This window comes from Cryptomeria japonica, chromosome 2 (assembly GCF_030272615.1).
Source record: "Cryptomeria japonica chromosome 2, Sugi_1.0, whole genome shotgun sequence".
NCBI classification, from domain to species: Eukaryota; Viridiplantae; Streptophyta; class Pinopsida; order Cupressales; family Cupressaceae; genus Cryptomeria; species Cryptomeria japonica.
Window position 1 is genome coordinate 316,229,972 of NC_081406.1, and position 20,772 is coordinate 316,250,743.

General features: G+C 37.8%; 1 protein-coding gene across 6 annotated transcripts in view; it reads right to left on the reverse strand.

The window, feature by feature from the left end:
* Window positions 1–20,772, reverse strand: part of LOC131070237 (DExH-box ATP-dependent RNA helicase DExH7, chloroplastic) — a 408,882-nt gene that overhangs the window by 234,498 nt on the left and 153,612 nt on the right. For all 6 annotated transcript variants that reach the window (XR_009371539.1, XM_058005745.2, XM_058005743.2 and 3 more), the window contains exons 17-20: window positions 17,848–17,930; window positions 17,538–17,715; window positions 6,017–6,175; window positions 5,814–5,915 (exon numbers count right to left, since the gene is read on the reverse strand). Coding sequence is in view for 5 of the 6 variants with exons in the window: in XM_058005745.2 (XP_057861728.2) it covers window positions 5,814–5,915; window positions 6,017–6,175; window positions 17,538–17,715; window positions 17,848–17,930 (522 nt within the window). In the remaining variant the exon portion in view is untranslated. The remainder of the gene's footprint in view (window positions 1–5,813; window positions 5,916–6,016; window positions 6,176–17,537; window positions 17,716–17,847; window positions 17,931–20,772) is intronic.

A 20,772-nucleotide genomic window follows, 5' to 3' on the forward strand; every position in this document is an offset into this window, starting at 1 on the left:
CAACCATCTGACCCAAGCTTTTTGTTGTGCAGTTACATAGTTCCTCAAATATCCCTCCACCCATTTATTCACAATCTCTGTTTGCCCATCTGTCTGCGGATGATAACTAGTGCTAGGTGTAAGATCTGTACCACACAACCTAAACAACTCCTGCCAAAAAACACTCATAAACTTACTATCCCGATCACTGACAATGAATCTGGGCAACCCATGTAACCTGAATATCTCTCTAAAGAAAAGATCTGCCACCTGTGCTGCTGTGTAAATGGACGGAATAGCAAAGAAGTGAGCGAACTTCGTCAAGCGGTCCACCACCACATAGATGCAATCCCTTCCCTGCACTCGTGGTAAACCAGTGATGAAGTCCATCGAAATACTTTCCCATTTCCTATCTGGAATGGGCAAGGGCTGTAATAAACCTGCAGGAAATGTGTGCTCTCCCTTATTCTGTTGACAAACCGCACACTCCCTGACATACCTCTGAACATCATCCTTGAGCCCTCTCCATGTGAACCGCTCTCGGATCTGCCTGTAGGTCTTGAAGATCCCCGGATGCCCAGCTGTGGGTGCATCATGAAATGCCTTAAGTATCACCTCTCTCAAATGTGATGACGGAATCAAATAAACCCTGTCTTGAACTCTGATCAATCCATCTATCACCTCATAGCGATCATCCTGTATAGTACCTGAAATCAATCCGGAAGCCCAAGCATCTCCGACATACTCTGCTATAATCTGATCTCTCCAATCTCCTGAAATCTCTGCCAGAGCACATAAGTGAGGTCTCCGAGATAAGGCATCAGCCACCACGTTTTTCTTACCTTTGACAAACTCTATGTCAAAGTCATAAGCCTGCAATTTAGTAACCCATTTCTGTTGCCGGTCATTAAGATCACGCTGGCTCATAAAATATTTTATGCTATTGTGATCAGTTTTGATCACAAACCGTCCACCTACTAAGTATGATCGGAATTTGGCCAATGCATGCATTATGGCCAACATCTCCCTGTCATAGATAGAATAGCTCCTCTCAACACCTCGAAGCTTCCTACTCTCGAATGCAATGGGATGTTTCTCCTGCATCAATACTGCCCCTATCCCATCACCTGAAGCATCACACTGAAGTTCAAAAGGCTTCGTGAAATCTGGTAGAGCTAAAACCGGACAAGATGACATCACTTGTTTGAAGTGGTCAAAACATCGTTGCGCTGCTTCTGTCCATACAAAGGCTCCCTTTTTAGTGAGGTCTGTCAAAGGTGCTGCAGTCTGTGAAAACCCCTTAACAAACCTCCTGTAAAACCCGCATAAACCAAAGAACCCCTTAAGCTGTGTGAGGTTTGTGGGAGTAGGCCAATCTACTATAGCTCTAATCTTTTCGGGATCAACCCGAACACCATCCGCACTAATAATATGCCCAAGGTATAGTAATTCTGTCATACCAAACTCACACTTAGACTCCTTGGCATACAAAGACTCTCTCTCTAGGATAGATAATACCTCCTCCAAATGCTGTGAATGTTCCTCCCAGGTCTTACTGAAGACCAAGATGTCATCAAAGAAGATCAAGACAAATCTCCTCAACTGCTCCCTGAATACCTGGTTCATACAACTCTGAAATGTAGCGGGTGCATTGGTTAGTCCAAATGGCATAACCATAAACTCAAAGTGGCCATAGCGACATCGGAAGGCTGTTTTCTCAATGTCCTCTGCTCTCATCTTGATCTGATGGTATCCAGATCGCAAATCAATTTTAGTGAAGAAGCATGCCCCATGCAACTCATCAATCAGCTCATCAATCCTAGGAATGGGATACCTGTTTTTAATTGTTTTCTTATTCAATGCCCTGTAATCGATGCACATGCGCATTGTCCCATCCTTCTTCTTTACCAAAACTACAGCTGAAGCAAAGGGGCTTTTGCTAGGCCTAATGTGCCCCATTTCCAACAACTCCTTAATTGCCTTCTCTATCTCATCTTTATGTTTCTTAGGATGACGATAAGGAGTGATCATCACTGGTTTGGCTCCCTCCTCGAGCTCAATAACATGCTCCGCACCCCTGTTAGGAGGAACCCCGTGAGGAATATCACTGAATACCTTGGCATGCCTGTCAAGAATCTCCTGTATATCTGGTGGATAACTCTTCACCCGAGGCTCCGGTGAAGTTGGCATAACTAAGCACTCTGTCGCCCACTCTATGTCATTATGTCGAAAAAGTTTCTCCATTCTCCTCAAAGAGACTACCCTGCAACTCCCATCTGAAAGTCCCCTGAGTACAACAGTCCTACCCTCATGCTGAAACCTCATTTCCAACTTCGCTAGGTTGAAAGTGAACTCAACCAGCGATGCCATCCATGTCATACCGAGGATGACGTCGTAATCTCCCATGTCCACAACATAGAAATCATCTTTCAACTCATAACCATCTCCAAATCTAATGTGAAGATTTGAAACCTTCTGAGTACATAACAGCTTTTGGCCATTAGCCACCATGACTCTAAAACCATCATGCTCCTCTGTCTGTAAACCTCTCCTGGCTACCAACTGTGTATCTATAAAGTTATGTGTAGCCCCAGTGTCAATGAGAGATATCACTTTCTGCCCCTGGATAGTGCCCCTGACCTTAAATGTGATTGCCTTTTGGGCCCCTGTCAAGCGTGCCAACGATCTATCATCCTTAGGAATGCTGCTCTCCTCTATCGTGTTACCCTCATCTGAATCGGAGTGCTGATCCTCCCCCTCTGACTCTGACTCCTCTGCTGAAAAATACTCCATTTGATTTGCCTTAGCCTTGAGAGGGCATTTATGAGATAAGTCCCAAGGCTCTCTACACTGGAAGCACAATTTCTTCTTTCGAAGTTCATTCAAGGTTTCACTGTCTAGTCCTTTGGATCCTTCTTTGGGTTTGTTATACTCTTTCTGAAATGGTTTTTTGTCTTTGTCCTTGCGGTAGGAAGAATCTGTTGAATGGTATTTTCCTTTGTATACCGAAGGGGCTAAATCTCGTGCCTTTTTAGTTGCTTCTGCTAAGGTGAGTGGATCATGTCCCTTCACCCAACCACGTAATGGATCAGCAAGCCCATCACAAAATAACACCACCAATCTCCTAGGAGAGATATCAGTAACAAGTACAGACAAACGCTGAAACTCGGCGATGTAAGCATCCACTGAACCTGACTGTTTTAACTGTGCTAGCTCCTTGAAATGTAACTCGGGATCCCTAGTGTCAAATCTCTCAATCAATCTTTCTGTGAATTCCTCATAGGATGTAATCTGATTATGCCCCAGAGTCACCATGCCATGATGCCACCATTCATGCGCAACGCCGTCCAAATGCATAGCCGCATACTTGATAGCCTCATCCTCAGGCATAGGATTTAGCTGCAAGTATGTATCTATCTTCTGCACCCAAGCTCGTGCAGTCATCTTCCCTGAAGCATCATAATAAGGCAAGGAAAGTTTTCCAACTTTCTTCCTCAGCTCAAAATTCTGATTCCTCCCTCCTGCTCTAGGCATATGTCTCATCCTCAAGTCCATATAATCTCTGAGGGAAATATCTGCCTGAAACTCGGGTCCACTGGCCTCCCAGTCCCTCCTGAACTGACCCTGTAACTCAGTAATCTGCGGTTCGTTCACTGGTTGAACCGGATCCCTAGGTGGAAAGGTGGGTAGAAGAGGTCTCGAGCTCGCTGTTCGAGCTGGGCGTGCAATGTGTCTAAAGTTATCCGCCTCATTCCCATTGTTGCCATGTCCATTATTACCATTAATATTATTCTCAGGGCCATTGTTGTTGCCTCGGCCTCCATTATTATCATTGCCCCTATTGTTATCGTTTCCCCTATTGTTATTGTTTCCATTGTTGGCATCACCTGGATTAATATTAACGCCCATCTGTCTAGCCATAAGCTGCAACATCATGTCCATTCGCCTATTCTGCTCCTGCTGCATACGCTGCCCTTGCTCTAACGTACCCAGCAACTGTCTGAACATTACCTCCCCCTGATCTGGAACGATATTCCTCTCATCTCGGTCACCCATACTGCTGTCCTGCTCGAAGAATATTTCCTCTATGTCTGTATGACTGGATTCTATGTCCACCTGCACAGATGAACTAGACTGCTCACTCTGACTATCCGGATTTCTATTTTGTCTGGCCCTGGTATTGCGAAAATTATAATGCCCCTGTTGCATGCTCAATCATACATTCTGGACCTGTTTTATTTCTGCAATATGTTTTGGTGAAAGTTTCCCACAAGATGGCAGAATCTTCTGCTCTGATACCACTGTAATGGGCACCCCCTGTTCGGTACTAAATTTATGTCCTTTTTACTTAGTGTAATTTTGTCAAACAGTTGGCGTGCAAGCTGACTACTGGATTTTTTGGTTCTTGATTTGCTATAGGATAAATTTGGTAAACTGATATTTATTGTAAAGCTTTCAAAGTTTATTCAATATAAAAATAACCAGACATATCAAATACCAAAAACAAGAGGATTAATGCTGATGGTATTTATTTAATTCCAACTCCAAGCATACAAATCAGATTTGAAGAATATTACAGACCATATGATAATAAACAAATTCAAACCTGGACTCCACAAGTATAGAACCTGCTGAAAACACTGTTCATGCACTGTAGCTGCACTATTCACGGCACTGTAGCATTTTTACTATTCACGCAGCACTGTAGCAAAACACTGTTCACGCGGTACTGTAGCAAAACACTGTTCACGCGGTACTGTAGCAAAACACTGTTCACGCGGTACTGTAGCAAAAACACTGTTCACGCGGTACTGTAGCAAATCACTGTTCACGCGGTACTGTAGCAAATCACTGTTCACGCGGTACTGTAGCAAAAACACTATTCACGCGGTACTGTAGCAAATCACTATTCACGCGGTACTGTAGCAAAACACTATTTTCAAATCTGCACTTTCAAACTCCTGTAAAACATCATGCGAGAGCACCAAATGAAGCCCAATGTGTTTCCTGAATGAAAACACCATTAATCCTCCTGACTGTGTCTTTCAACAGCGAAGAGAATGATAGCAAAGAGGGATTCCGTCCTCCAAGCCCAATAATCAGATTTCTATGAAATCCAACAGCATAACATTAATTCATCCCAGCATATCCCAAAAGAGAGCTCTCAACCTCCATTTATATCTTCTCCCTGGATGCAAACACTTCATTTCCTAAATGTGGGATAATACAATTAAAATAAAATATTATTTCCCACAATGTACCATTAAAGGGAACTTTTAATATTTTAAACATTACTTTATATTCCCAACCTTATAAAATAACAATAAAGTTAAATATTTAATTTAACTTTACACTTTATCGTTAAATATTAAAACATTGTTGATAATCCCTTTAAATCATTGTCGCCTTCAAATATTTTTACTGATAGTTATGCCAACCAGGGAAACACTAAAAATTTCAAGTCACTGCTTGGAGACTAACTTACTATAAATAGTAAGTGTCTAGAAACCCTGTCAAAGCAGCACCGATTGGCCTGAAATCGAAAACACCTAGGCCAAAACACCTCAGGATCCCATCAATGTCCTTGTTAGCCTTCGGGACCATGTCAGAATAGGCTAACGACACCCCATATCATGTTGCGCTAAAAAGGGGACATTACAAGGATCAAATCTAGAATCAAAATGTGTTCATCAAATATACCTATACAGGTTCTCTAGAAGATGCATGTGAAGAAAACTTGCTTTAGAGAATTTGCTTATCAATTCACCAGAATAACAAAAATTAACAAATAAGACAGAGAGAAAACAAATCATTGTTGACTTGTTGAAACCTACAGGTAAGAACACAAGTATTGCTCCAGGCGCATAATTTTCATCAATGTGTCGGATCAAATCTTCAAGGAGCTCATAATCAATCACTTCTTCATTTAGAATTTGCTGCAAAAGCATACTTACAAAGTTATGATCCAATTTACATCTCTTAAAATCAAAGTTGTTTAAGGCTTATTCAAAAGTATAGATTAAGAGAAACTTCAAACCAGATTTTTCCGTGTCTGTTGTTTGTATCCATGGTAAAGATTCTCATCATAGTTTGTGTTCACGACATCTTCCTCTAGAACCTTTTCATCACCCCATCCTGATTTTATAAGGTTCTGTCTTCCACGGCTATGACTATTTTTAGTAATATTTTTGGCAACCTGGATGCAAGAAAATACAGAGGTAAGAAAAGATCTGAAATTTAAATCTCTTATGAACCCAGTACATATTCAAAAAAAAAATTTATTTATTGATAAACTAATACAGATGGCACCAATTAAAATAATTAAATGTACAACTTAGCACTAGCTATAGATCAAGGACACAATATCTTTAAAACTTGAGAGCACACAAAATACAAAAAATTGCTAATATTTTATTGTTTCCATGCTATATTACATACAAAGCTGTGTATCATTTACTCACCAACAATCCAGATGCTTGTTCATACGCATCCCTTACAAGGCCACTTATCGTCCATATTTTAAAACCTCATATATTATTAGTTATTGAATGTAAATGAATGGATATATGATTAGTCCTAAAGAATATCAATTGAGAACAGACCGAGCATATTAAATAATTTCTAACATCAAATATATATGTTTACACAAATAGAATGTTCTGTTGGAGTTTATTGGCATGCCTTGTAGAGTACTGTCATGGTTATGATGTCTATGTTTAATCCAATCTGTTCAACCAAACTTGATCTTTTCTGAGGTTCTTCTTGTCTGTATCCAACGTTTGGGTGGTATATATAAAAGGATCACTCTCAAACAGCTGCTGAAGCTAGAGTACATGGTAGCCACAATGCCATGGCAAAAGGCATTTTTCTTAAAATATTTTCAAGACAATGATTTTGTTTCCACACAGTTTGATGCTATCATATATTTTGAGAATCTGAAATGTCTTGTGACTCTTTGTATTGCTGCGCTCCAGTTGCATTATTATGTGTGCAAATGCCCTCAAATGCAATGGTTCAAACATAGGTTGGGCATGTCTTCTAGAATCAATAAAAATTTAAAACCTGCTTAAGAACAAAGACATGATGCATGAGTCTTGAGAAAAGGCAAGAAAGCTTGCATTTTACCTACACTTTTCAAGTTGTATAACATACATAAATATGTCTAATTAGACCATAAATATGTTCTGATTAATTCAAATCTCCTTACCTAGGCTACTTGGAGTCCATTCTTTACGTAATCAAATGGATAAATAGTTTTTGTCCCATAGCACATCAATGACATATGGATCAGAAGCTATTTCATAATTGCTATCAAAAGCTACCCTAGCATCTAGAAAATATATGACTGCTCTGCTAAATTTTCTAACAGGACCTTTTACTGTAGCTCATGTATTTCAACTCTACCTCTTTGAATGTTATAGTTGAGCCATCAACCTTAACATTTTGGTAGGTTCAGTTCCCACCACACTAGATCTTTGGTGTTTTCCCTTGCTTATCTCCACTCTTCAAACGCTCTATATAGATGCTCATTGCTCACCAATCAATCTCTCTAGCCCAACCCAATAAACAGGTAGGCATGACCACAATACCAATAACCTAAGTCACCATGTTCGAATTTGAATTCGAATTCAGCAACAATAAAATTCGGATGAAGTTCGACAAGGGTAAAATATTCAAAAAACAATTAGACATTAAATTTGCCTATATATTTTTTAATATTTTAAACATATAAATAATAAATTCATTAGATTGTCAAAATAATTAAACATTTTAAGATATATTTGAAATAAAATGATCAAATTTATTATTTATTTAAAAATAATATTATAATAAATTTAAAAATTAATTTTCATCTACTAAATTAAAATTATTAAAAATAAAATAATATTATGAATTTTTTAATGCATTATAATATATTTAAAAAATAATCTAATATAAATGTGTTCAAAATTTTAATTTATTAATATATAAATAATAAATATGTTAAATATTATATTAAATAATAACTATATTTAAAGCTTGCAATGGAGTTTTGCATTGCATCCATGGTCAGCTTACAATATATTTATTATTTAATATGTATTCAACTAAACATTGCATTTCAAGAAAACTCTCCGCAGGCATTTTTTGCGGCAGTATTCATCAAATTGATGGAATCTTCTCACGGTTTACACATATCGTGGTCCCAGCATGGTGTGAGGGGGCTCGCTTTTATCTCTACCCAAGATTCGCGCCTTTTTTTGCAGAATACGTGTCAAACGGCTGAATTTATTTCAATTAAAAAAATCCTAGCTTTGTTCCGTATGAACATTGCACCGAATTAGAATGACTTTTTAATATTTTATTGAAATTCGCCAAATTTTGAATTTGATAAATGCAATTCGACGAATGCAGTGACATAGCCAATAACAATACCCAGGCATTATCCTGGTTCATCTCAATTTCCATAAAACTCTTCCTTAAGTCAGACAAGCAGCACACCTTAACCATACAGTGGCAGCTATTGTTGTAGCTATAGAGGATGATACCATGGTGCCAAAAAGGAAAAAATGTTTCTTCTTTAAGTATTTCACAAAGTGGTTATTTTTAACATCGAATAAATGTATCAGAATGCTCTGCTATTTTTCTGGGTAGCCCTTGTAGAGTGCTACCATAATTCATATTTCAACTTTCTATCCCCTTAACTTTGTTATAGTTGCACCATTACTGTTGACTATGCTTGGCATGTTTGAACACTTCGTTTATGGTGTTTTCACTTGCCTCTAGCCTTCAAACAGTCTGCAAAAATGGTCACCTCTCACAAATTAATCTCTCTGGCCCAATCCAATAAATAAGTGCATGTGGCCCCAATGACAGCATCCTGCCTCAATCCTGGTTCCTCTACATTTCTGTGAGGCTTTCTTGAATTCAAACAAGTAGCACACCTCAATCTATTGAGAACCATGCATTCAGAGCTATTGCTGCAGCTGGAGAAGATGATAGTCATAATGCTAAAGAGGCAAAAAAAGTTGCTTCTTTCACCAGGTAATAATTTCCTTTCCACAAAACCTGAAGTAACATATATTAGAAATTACGTAAAATATTCTAAAATTCATTGAAGCAAAATGCTTCGATTGCATTATTTTGTTTGGATATACTCTCACTTGGAATTATTCATGTTTACATTCAGTATGCTTGCTGGTGACAAAAATATTTATGTATAGATTCTTCCACTTTTTAAAAAGTTGAATCTTATATTAAATCAATGAAAACATGCACATTAAATCAGCTGAACATAAAACATGTAAGGAAAGCCTCTCCCAGTGAAGCAAGGAATGAAAACACCTAAGGGTCCACTGTGATGTCCCCTTATTGATATTCCTAGATTAGGCAATACTAAAGCTTGCAAATACAGGGAAATCACTTTCAGTTTGCTTAAAGAAATAATTCTTTAGTAATGGTTTGACATTTGAACACATGTATATTTTAATAGAAATAGCGAGATTAATAACTGATCTGAATTCTCTGTCAAAGAGAGTCTGATATTATGATTGTCCCTTAATAGGATAGAAATTCAAGAAGATTGCTGTGTCTGATCTGCTCTTGATGTATATGCAATACGCTGACTGTGTCTGATTTACAATCTTGATAATGTCTGCCACTGATTTGCTGAGAGGCAATGTGCTCAAAGAGCAGATCAATATTGGATATGTATAAAAGAAGAAATGTTCGAAGATCCCCAAATGAATGATTTTGATCTTCCTCTTATGCCCTGTTAGATAGAGGGGATGCACCTCTTGAATTATGAAAGAACATATCCCTTCCTAATTACATCTCTTCACAACATAAACAAATTGCATCGCTTCTTATATTTGGTCAAACTTAACTAATCACACCTTTCCATATTGCTAATGTAATCATCTCAAAACCATCAATTAGTCTTCTCCCCAATTGCTGTCCTCATGAATTGATCACCGTCATTGACTATCATTACCGTTGATATTCTTCTCATAACAAGCGCTGACTATAGTATTATTCATCCTTAGTAATCATCGATATCCGTTTATTACTCCTGGCCTTGATAATGTTTGATGAGAAATCAACATAATGATGTCAATCATTCTTGTATATGTCGTCTTCAAGTATGCTCGCTGACTTCAAACTTAATTTGCTATAATTGATTGGGCCTGGGTAGTACCACACCTTAGCAATCGTTGTCTTAAAAACTCCTTATTCCTTCGATGTCAAACCTAGCCCGATCTTGTTATTAATCTGTCTTATCATGGACATAAACTTACCCATGACCTGACCATTAGAGAGTGTTTACCGCTGGTTATGTTGATCATAACTATTAACAATATCACTGTCTGAATATACGATTTCTGCATAATGAATATCATACTAATCATTTGTTACAATAATTTTGACGGTAGGATTTGCTATCATCAATCAATCACTTTGTATGGGCCGCTGCCCCTTATGCTTGCTATCGATCTTTTAATGCTTCGACAAGGCTGTTTGTAATGAGTAGCTAGTCATACAATAGTCTTCACTTTTACAGTTCTTGGATTCCACAATATACCTAGTCCCCCTGCAGATCCATTTGCTTGGTTTCTTGTAATAGGATAACGTCATTAGAGGATATCTCTAAAGAACGCTTCACCAAGCGTCTCCTGTCAGGGGCCGCAAGACCCCTGACATTCCATGATAGAATTCTCATGGCTTTCCAAGGGAGGGATTACCCGCCTTGGATCTTTTCATAAAGTCCAGGACACTAATAATCCCCTTTTCTTTAGCCCTTTCTTCCCTTAATTGCTTATTGCTCCTTCTTCCTCTCGAACCCTTGGCTCAGACCAAAATCTTGTTGGCAGATTGAATAATGCATCTTGGATCTAGATGCACCTCTTGAATTATGAAAGGGCATATCCCTTCCTAATTACATCTCTTTACAACATAAACAAATTGCATCACTTCTTATATTTGGTCAAACTTAACTAATCACACCTTTCCATATTGCTAACGTAATCATCTCAAAACCATCAACTAGTCTTCACCCCAATTTCTGTCCTCATCAATTGATCACTGTCATTGACTATCATTACCGTTGATATTCTTCTCATAACAAGCACTGACAATAGTATTATTCATTCTTAGTAATCATTGATATCCATTAATTACTCCTGGCCTTGATAATGTTTGATGAGAAATCAACATAATGATGTTGATCATTCTTGTATATGTCGTCTTCAAGTATGCTCGCTGTCTTCAAACTTAATTTGCCTCATATCCATGTATAATTGATCAGGCCTGGGTTGTATCACACCTTAGCAATCGTTGTCTTAAAAACTCCTTATTCCTTCAATGTCAAACCTAGCCCGATCTTGCTATTAATCTGTCTTATCATGGACATAAACTTACCCATGACCCAACCATTAGAGAGTGTTTACCGCTGGTTATGTTGATCATAACTATTAACAATATCACTGTCTGAATATACGATTTCTGCATAATGAATATCATACTAATCATTTGTTACAATAATTTTGACGGTAGGATTTGCTATCGTCAATCAATCACTTTGTATGGGCCGCTGCCCCTTATGCTTGTTATCGATCTTTTAATGCTTCAACAAGGCTGTTTATAATGACTCGCTAGTCATACAGTAGTCTTCACTTCGTCACTCCATTGATCTGTCTTAGTTTTGATTTACCCAAAGTGATCAACACTTGTTCATGATACTGGATGGTTTAATTATATAATATTTATAATATTATTTTACCAACAATTTAATAATACAGTATTTATAATATTATTTTTGCAATAATGTATTATTATAATATTTATATTGTGATTTTGTCAATAATATAATTTTGTAAAATTTATATTATAAATATGAAATTAATATTTAATAAATATAAATTTTATATATGTGTGTGTGTGTGTGTGTGTGTGTGTTAATTGTTTAACAAAGAAATGTGAATGTTCAGACTTAAAATTAATTTTTAAAGCATACTTACAAGGAAACTTGTACCTTGATCCATAGTACTCATCTTGCATGTTAGAAATGTGTCTCCATCTTGGAGACACATATGGGGATGTGTCCATACATTTGTAGACTCCAGATGAAGTTTCAATGTATCTCTATACATCTCCTAGAAGCATCCCCTGAAAATTGGGGAGCTTCCTACAAAAATTTTTCAGATATATCATATAAATTACATTTGGTTTTCCTTGAGTACTGATATGTGGTTGACTACAGCTAAAAGAACTAATGAAATACTAGTAGACTTGTAAATTTCTCCTTTTCACATCGAAAATGATAAGTTCTGTTGTAGCAGAAAATGTTTTCAGTTCATCAAATCCCAAAGAGGCAATAGCATGTAAGAGAAACAATAGTAAGGTTTAATATGTGTATATGTATTGAATATTTATCAATTGATTCAAAATATAGCCACCTCTCAGCACATAGTTTCATGTTTTCCTGCAATATCTGTTTGCCACCTCCAAGTGATTATGGTTTAAATATACTTGTTTATATCATGATGATTGTCAAATATTAAAATAATTAATCTTTTCTTTTGTTGACATAAATTTCAATACTTCAAAATGTTGATATTTTTTATTTCATGAATTTTACTACTTTAGTTTTTTATATTCTTTAAGTTTCATATCCATTGTATCATCCATTTTTTTCCAAATTTAAATTGATGTGTGTTTGTGAAGTTTTGACTGTGTAAATCTTTGCGTGTCTATGCACATTTGTGTGCATGCATCTATCTCTATGCAGGTGTGTTCATGGGTGTGTGCGCAAGTCTGAGCACATGCATGTGTGTGAGCGTGTGTACTTTTATTATTTGCTGTCGCCAACATATTTTGTAAATGCTGTACAGGCATCCTTTCCCATATCCTTGTAAGCTTTAAAGCCAAGCCTATTTTTAAAATATTAATCCTCCTAAGTTAATCTGAGGAAGTGTCCTAAAAATTAGTTGTGCCTCTCATTTTTACATGAAAGCAGCAGCTGTGTACTGTCTTATATATACTTAAATCTCACAACCATCCCAACGATCAATTCATGATCCAATGGTGAGTATGTCAGTACTATAAATAACACTCCATAAAAGCTTTGTTAAATAGCACATATTTGTGTATACAATTATAGACTTAAAGAAGCTCAAACAGTGTTGCTTCACTCCATGGATTGCACATGGGAACAAACAGCGAATTTTGAAATTTTCAAACATATCCACTGACATTAAATTAACACTTGCTGTGATCATGCCTCAATCCTTCAAGCATAAGCTTTCTATAACATTCCAAAGTGGAAGCATTGATTCCTAACATTAAAGCTTTCTTTGCCAGGAGCTCGTCATAACTCTGAACCAATGAAGCCACCAAATCCTAAGCATCATGCATAATTCCAGCATGTGTTTGCTTTCCAATTTCCACCCTTGTGAGCCCGTAATCTGACAGCTACATTTCTTCTGGCGGTTTCTCAACTAAAGGCTCTGCCACTTCTGCATATTTTATTTGATTATTAACCACTACCACCCATGAGACTGTCTTTTCCTTTTTAGCAGCCCTTGGGTTAAGGTTTCCTGAGCTGCTGGAAATCAAATATGTCGAGAGATTCCTGCTTCTTCCTCTTGGGAGTGATTGAACTCAACGATGGAGGTAGTTCAAATGAACTAACATTCGGGACAACAACTGCGGTTTGTGAAGAAACAGGCTCCACCTGTACCACAATCGTCACTCTAGGAGAAGCCTCTGTTTAGACAGCGATGAGTGTTTGTTCAGGTGGCAAATCATGACTAGCTTCAGTCAAGAACTTTTCAAAACTTAAGGCAGAAGTATCAACCTCACGAAGAGATATGCTGGACAAGATGGCATATGAGGGATTCACATCAAAGACATTCTCCAAGCCACCATGAGAAGTCTCAATGGGGTACTTCCACATTCTCCAAGCCATGATGCCAAAACTTGGAAAACCAATGCTCACACCTAAACTTGCTTGAGTAGTTAGCATGAAAAAGGAACGGGTCGACTAAAGATGCTTTATGGATCAGTTTTGGACAGCGACAAGGGTGGAATTCAAATCTTGGAAGGTCAACTGCAAGTGAACGGAAGGAATCTTGGAATGCATATCAAAGATAAAAACTCTTTCTTGCAATCGGATCTCTGAGACCCGAATGCAAGCAAATAAGCTTTAAAGGGGATAGCAAGTGAAATGTCATGAAACTTTTACATCTTACACTTGTAATCGGGTCCCTAAGACCTGATTGCAAGTGTGTAATAGCATGCAAATGAGTAAGAAAGTCTTCATGGAACTTGGGAGCTTCAATGGCAAGTGATGTTTAAAACTTTATAATCACTTGCAATCGGGTTTCTAAGACCCGACTGCAAGTAAATATAATTGTGAAAGACTTGCAGTCGAGTCTTAGAAACCCAATTGCAAGTGATGAAAACCATGGACTTAGACAACGAACTTGCAATTACCCTCTCAAAACTCGAAATGCTTCATGAGGGAATAATGAGGGGGAAACATAACAATAGACATTTGCAATCAGGTCTCTAGAACCCGATTGCAAGCAAATAAGATTGCAAAGGGAAGAACAAGCTTGCAATTGGGTTCTAAAAACCCGACTGCAAGTGAAGAAACACTTGTAAATTTTCCAAAGTCATGAATATGTATGAAAAGCGATGATGGCAAAACTTGCAGGTAATCCCTCAAGATCCAATTTGCAAGCATCAAGGGAAGATCGATGGATAATGCATGGGATGCAAACCTAGAAATAACTCAAAGCTTGAGCAAGAACGGAAAAGAAAAAGCACAAACTTGGTATATGAATAGGGAGGCAAGGAAGATCATATCACAAAAAGCGGATGCGTATGCGAGATACGCAAAGCTCGAATGCAAAGTGAAGAACTCAAGCTTGCAATTAGGCCTTAAAAACCCGATTGCAAGTCTCCAAACTTGCAATATGGACAACGGCGAATGCATACACAGGATAAGGGATGGAACCCAAGGGAATTTTAACAAAGATTTCCTTAGCTAGCTTGGTTCAAGGAGTTTCAAACCACAAATTCTTCAAAAGAATATACAAGACTGAAAAACGAACTACTAAAGGAAAAACAAATAAAAGGAAAGAAGAAGACATACCTGAAAATTGTTTAAGAATGAAATGGAAACTTCCAAAGAAGAATTGACAAAGCCCTAACCCTCAATGGTAGCCTTCTTTAAAGAAAATGGAGGAAAAATCCAAAACAAACTAGGAAGCATTTAAAGCAATCCCCCTAAAATCGCCTAAGTGGAGACAACCACGCAGAGGTAAAGTTACTTTCAAAACACAAACACTTGTATTCCGGTCTTAAAAGCCCGATTACAAGTATTATATTTTCAAATTGTGAAAAGAGGGAAAACTCATGTGTAATCAGGCCTTAGACCCCCGATTACACATGTTGAAATTCAATAAAATAATCAAAGACTTCACTTACTTGTAATGGGGTCTTAGAGACCGATTGCAAGTAAGTGAAACAAACACTTGCAATCTCTCCAAAAAGTTCCTCAACTTGTAATGCCAACTTTGAAACCCAAAATTGCACTAAAAAGAGCAAAAAAACATTAATCAAAAAACAACTAAAACTTTAACAAAGATAATCAAAACTCACACAAATAATTAGACACCAATCAAGACAAATTTTAACCTTGAAAAACATGCCTTAGAGAAATAACATTATGAATTTTTAAGAAAAATTCATAGGGGTTGCCTTCATTTTTGGATTAAAAAAAATGAGGACAACAGTACAAAGAAATATTGATCAAACAAAAGAAAATTGCAACGATTCTGAAAACTATTAAAAAAACCCAATAATTGCATTGACTTCAGAAAAGGTAAGAAAACTCTCTTCAAAAAGGAATGAAAGTAGATAGACCAACTCAACCAAATATATGGCAGACCAACATACACAATAAAATAGAGTACACCATCTAGTATTTATATCAATTATTCTAATTCATTTGAAAAAGCAAGGTTGAAAATACAAAGAATTGAGAATTTTCCTCTTCAACCAAGTTTAAATAGTGCTACAGACACAATGTTGAACTCATGAATATTTAGCTTAGTATAATCTTTAAGGGATTTTCTTGGGAAAATGGTCTAAGAAAGATTCAGATGAAGAAGTATTGGAACAAAAACAATGTTTCAAGTCAGAATGAATGATCAAGATAACAAAGATCCTGAGACTAAATAACTAAAATTGAAAATTTCTCAACACGAGTTAAAATTTCAAAAGAAAAATCTTCAAAGTCTCAGAAGAGAATTTATAAGATTATAATAAAAATATATCTGAAAAATACAGAATAATAGCTCATAATAAGTAAAAACACCTAAATAAGGAAAGAAAGTTACAACAAGATAGTACAATATCATTTATCATCACAGAAATTTCTTAAGAAATTGAGCATGCATTTAAATCTATTGCTATTGATCTTGTGAAGAGCCTTGATGAAATGCGTAAAATGATGGATGATAATTCTAAGACTACTCCTACAGAGAATCCTAAAATTAATGCATAACATCCTATCATAAAATTCATCATCTCAAACAGCTTAATTATCAACATTTTAAGCAATAAGGCTTTCCCTTTTTCAAAAAATTAATGCACTTGTAAAATTACCTACAAACCGTTGAACCGAGACTTAAAGCCACTTCACTTGAAGATTGTATCTAAATATGATGCTTTATCAACATTTTAATAAGGTTTTGTCTTTTTCAAAAAATAAACGCACTTATAAAATTACCAACAAACTGTGGAACCAAGACTTAAATCTGTTTCACTAAGAGACTACCTAAATATGATGCCTCTCAATATTGACTTTTTGTGGGTTGACTTTGAGTTCTGAACTTCAGTGATTGCATCTTCATGTGTTTCAATTACAAAGCCTTCCAAACAGGGAGAACGTGTAATATATAATGTAGTGAAAATCATTATTGAATGAATGGTAGTCTGCCTCAAAATGTTTTATGCACTACTCATCATCCATTCAATCATTCATTTCTTCATAATCTATGTCCCTGAACACTTTTGCATTATTTAATTATTCATTAGGCAAAGCTTGGTGGTATGCCACATCTTATATTACATGGAATCAGTAAGAATTGCAAGTCCCTTGCAATTAATTATGTAGTTTATACTTCAAAATGCCATCATAATTTAATTTGGTAAAATAATTTCAGAGGGAGATTTGATGTGAATCTCTGTATTATGAGAAGTGAGCTCTAAGGATATTATTAATAATGCAAATAAGGATATAATTTGATATTAAACATATATGAACAAAATACACAAAGGCCAGAATGAAAGGACAACTTCAAAGAGGGTAGAGAGGGAGAAATAGAATACACAGGAATCAGGGATGTAAAAATTCAATCTGACTTCAACACTCACAGAATTTATAACCAATACATCTAATTTTAAATACTCATAACTACCATCTGGAAAAACTTCCTGCAAACCAAACCATACTGTGAAGCAAGTATAAGTTTTATTATGGTTACCACTCAGGTTGTGAAAAGTACCACCTTTGGCATCACAGTGTCAGTTAGGCTTGCTGGTGAATCTGAAGCCAGATGATACTCAAGTCTATCATAAACATCTTCAAGGAAAAATGTAGTCACTGGATGTGTGCGGCCCTTTGCAGTTATAACCGGACAATCTCCAAAATAATGTGAGAATAAAGTTGCATCAACTGTTGCTGACCTGATATAAAACATATTGCAAAAACCTATTAACGAAAAAGAAGCCATATTCATACATACAGGCAGAAAATAGAATCAAAAAACTCTTTCTTCAAAGAGTCATCCAACATCAATAGCTAAGAAAAATACTCACATCAGTATAAGTTTCAATTTGTTAAATTTGGTAGCAGATCTCCTCTCAAGTAGATCTTTCAGAATAATAAGTAGAAAGTCACCCTGTATCACAAATGGTTAGTTCAAATCACACGCAACACTTGAAGAAGTTCCTAAGACAACTCAAAGAAAAGCACCTTAAGCTACCATATATTTAAATTTTAAACCGCAAGGTAGACCAAGTCCGTGTCGAAGGGAATGCAAAACTTAATGACACAATTCTTGACAGCAGATAGCTTCATGCAAGCATATTATAATTATTTTCCCAATACATGTGCATTATTTGTCTGCTATTTTGGCCATTAAGATTTTCAAATAATTGTGTTTATGCAAAACAAGTAATTTGAAGCGAACATTATGCTTTATCCTGACCCAAAGCAACAATACTAATGCATCTGCATTCACTATTCCAACAGTGCCAACATTTCCTATGACAAATAATTGATGATCCCTGAATGATCTATGGCAGCTTGTTTGCCCACAAGTTTTATATTGGTTACACCTCCTTGATTAGACATAATGAGAAGACACGCATGACTGAATACATCAAAAAAGAGTTGAATAATGCATTCTTATCTTTGATTCTTTATCCTCTGTATCAATATCAGATAATTTGAGCATTTTCTCTAGCATGTGAAAAGATAGAGGCATCCAAACTCTCTTTTTCTGCTATTGTTTTTTGTAGAGAGGATGTATGACATGCTCAAAATTTGGAGAATCACCACTGGCCCACACTAGCTATTGAGGAGGAGCTAAGCAGAAGGGAGAACAAATGGATAAAACAAAATGACAAGTAGATGAATAAATGAAACATTAATATGTGGGATTGCCCAAACACTAATGAGGAAATAAAAAATTTAAAAGTCTGTAAAAGAAAAATTCAGGGCTGCCACATGCGCAGAGCAAGTCGATCAGAAGAAAGCCTACCATGGTTTGCCACATACGGGTAAACGATTAAATGCAGAAAGTAAATGCACATAACATAATGGAAATATATTAATTATTAAATAACCAGTCTCTGTATTAATTCAATAGTCCCTGTACATCAAGTGCTTATAACATTACATCAGACACGACTATCATGATGATACTAAGAAGGAACGATATGCAATATATAATACCTGAAGGGGTGCGACCAACCGTCGCGTCCAACTGCCCTTCGGGACGACTAACTAACTGACCGCCGTAACTCACTATTATCGACGACAACATAAACATAATATGACAACATAACATAATGATTATTCCCGGCAACATCATCCCCCCCAAGAAAAGAAGTCGTCTTCGGAGGACTTAATACAAAATAGAGATGACATTAAACAAAACCAAAGTAGAGAACTGCAGGAACTGCAAACACTAGTCGAGCGTGGAACTCATACACCTGCTGCGTCCTCGCCTGAAAACCCTTTTCTGCTACCATCTGATGCTCAAGTGCCTCTTTGACATCACAGTCCTCCTGTGCCTAAACCAAACTTGTCTGCAAAACATGCTTTTCAGTCTCAGCCTCCACCAACTGCTACTCAAATGATATTGTCTCCCTAGCCAATTTGTCCTCAATAGCCACCTGTGCTGCCCCCTCGGCATCCAACTCCTGGGTATGCTGAGCTAAGTCTCACACTACTGCCTCCAATCTGGTGGTCAGCTCCTCCCGAGCCCTCGGTGCATCCACCAAGGCAATCTCTCGTCCAGCCGAGACATACTTCGAGTTCCTCAAAGCGTACCATTCATGCCAGGAAGTGGCCACAACCCTCTGGCACAAAGGCTATGAGATGCCTCAAATCCTCCATCACACTCCCCAAAGGTTGATAACTTAACTGAATAACTCCCTAGTGCCGTATGACTTTCGCGCTCTTGTAATGCCTTCCCTCAAACTCCGTTTGGTCGCAACCTCCAAATCCGTTTCAAGCTTCTTTCTCACAGTACGGAACAATCCAGCACTTACCGTGACTTCTCTGATGCCTTCACCCAACTCAAAAAGTGTATTGTAGCTCAAAAATAAACTGGGGGTCTGGGGGCAGTGCCCCTAGCGAGGTCGGGGGCAGCGCCCCAGCGGGGTCGAGGGGCAACGCCCTTCGCGGGGTCCGGGGGCAGCATATCATTTTTTTGATATTTAAAGATGTCAAAACCCTTCTTCTCCACTCTAATATTTTCAGCGTCCTGGCTCCAGATGTCATCGAATGATTTTTCAATCTGGTCAGCGTCGTTTTTTTTTGTTCCTGATGGCACCCCGACTATACAACCTCCCCATACGGTCAACAACAGCACTGACACCTCCAATCATACGGCCACCTTCTCGTGTGATCAACACCCTTCCACCGTACGGAACACCCCATATGGAATACACGACCAACCGTCTACCATACACACCGTACGAGCCTCCTTCTGCATGCCGAACACTTAACTACCTCCTGGATAGCTGTGTATGGCTGCGCATGCCTTGCGTGTGCCTGCCCTGTGCTTGCGTGGGCGTTGCGTTGCTGGGTGGAGTGCGTTTGTGCGGGGGCTGCGTGTTTGTGCGGGGCTGCATTTTTGTTTGCGGCAGTCGTATTATGCGGTTATGTCCTCGGGCGGAGTTTTTATGCGCTTATGGCCTCGGGCGGGGGTGGTATCCACCGCACGGTTGCCACCGCACGATGGTCCCACCGTCGGTGTTGCCACCTCACGGTGGTTCCATCGTGGTTTTTTTTCTCCTTTTTTTTTTTCTTTTTTTTTTTTTGCCGTACAGATTTTTTTTATTTTTTTCTAAGTGTCCAGATTCGACTCTGGTTTCGTGCCTCTGGGATCGCCCTTTCTCGGTTTGCCTCGCCCGAGAGTCTCCTGCTTTGGTCTCGTGCCTCTCGAGTCGCCTGCCCGGCCTCTCGGGTCCCCTACGCGCTTCTCATGGTAAGGTTTCAATTTGGACCCG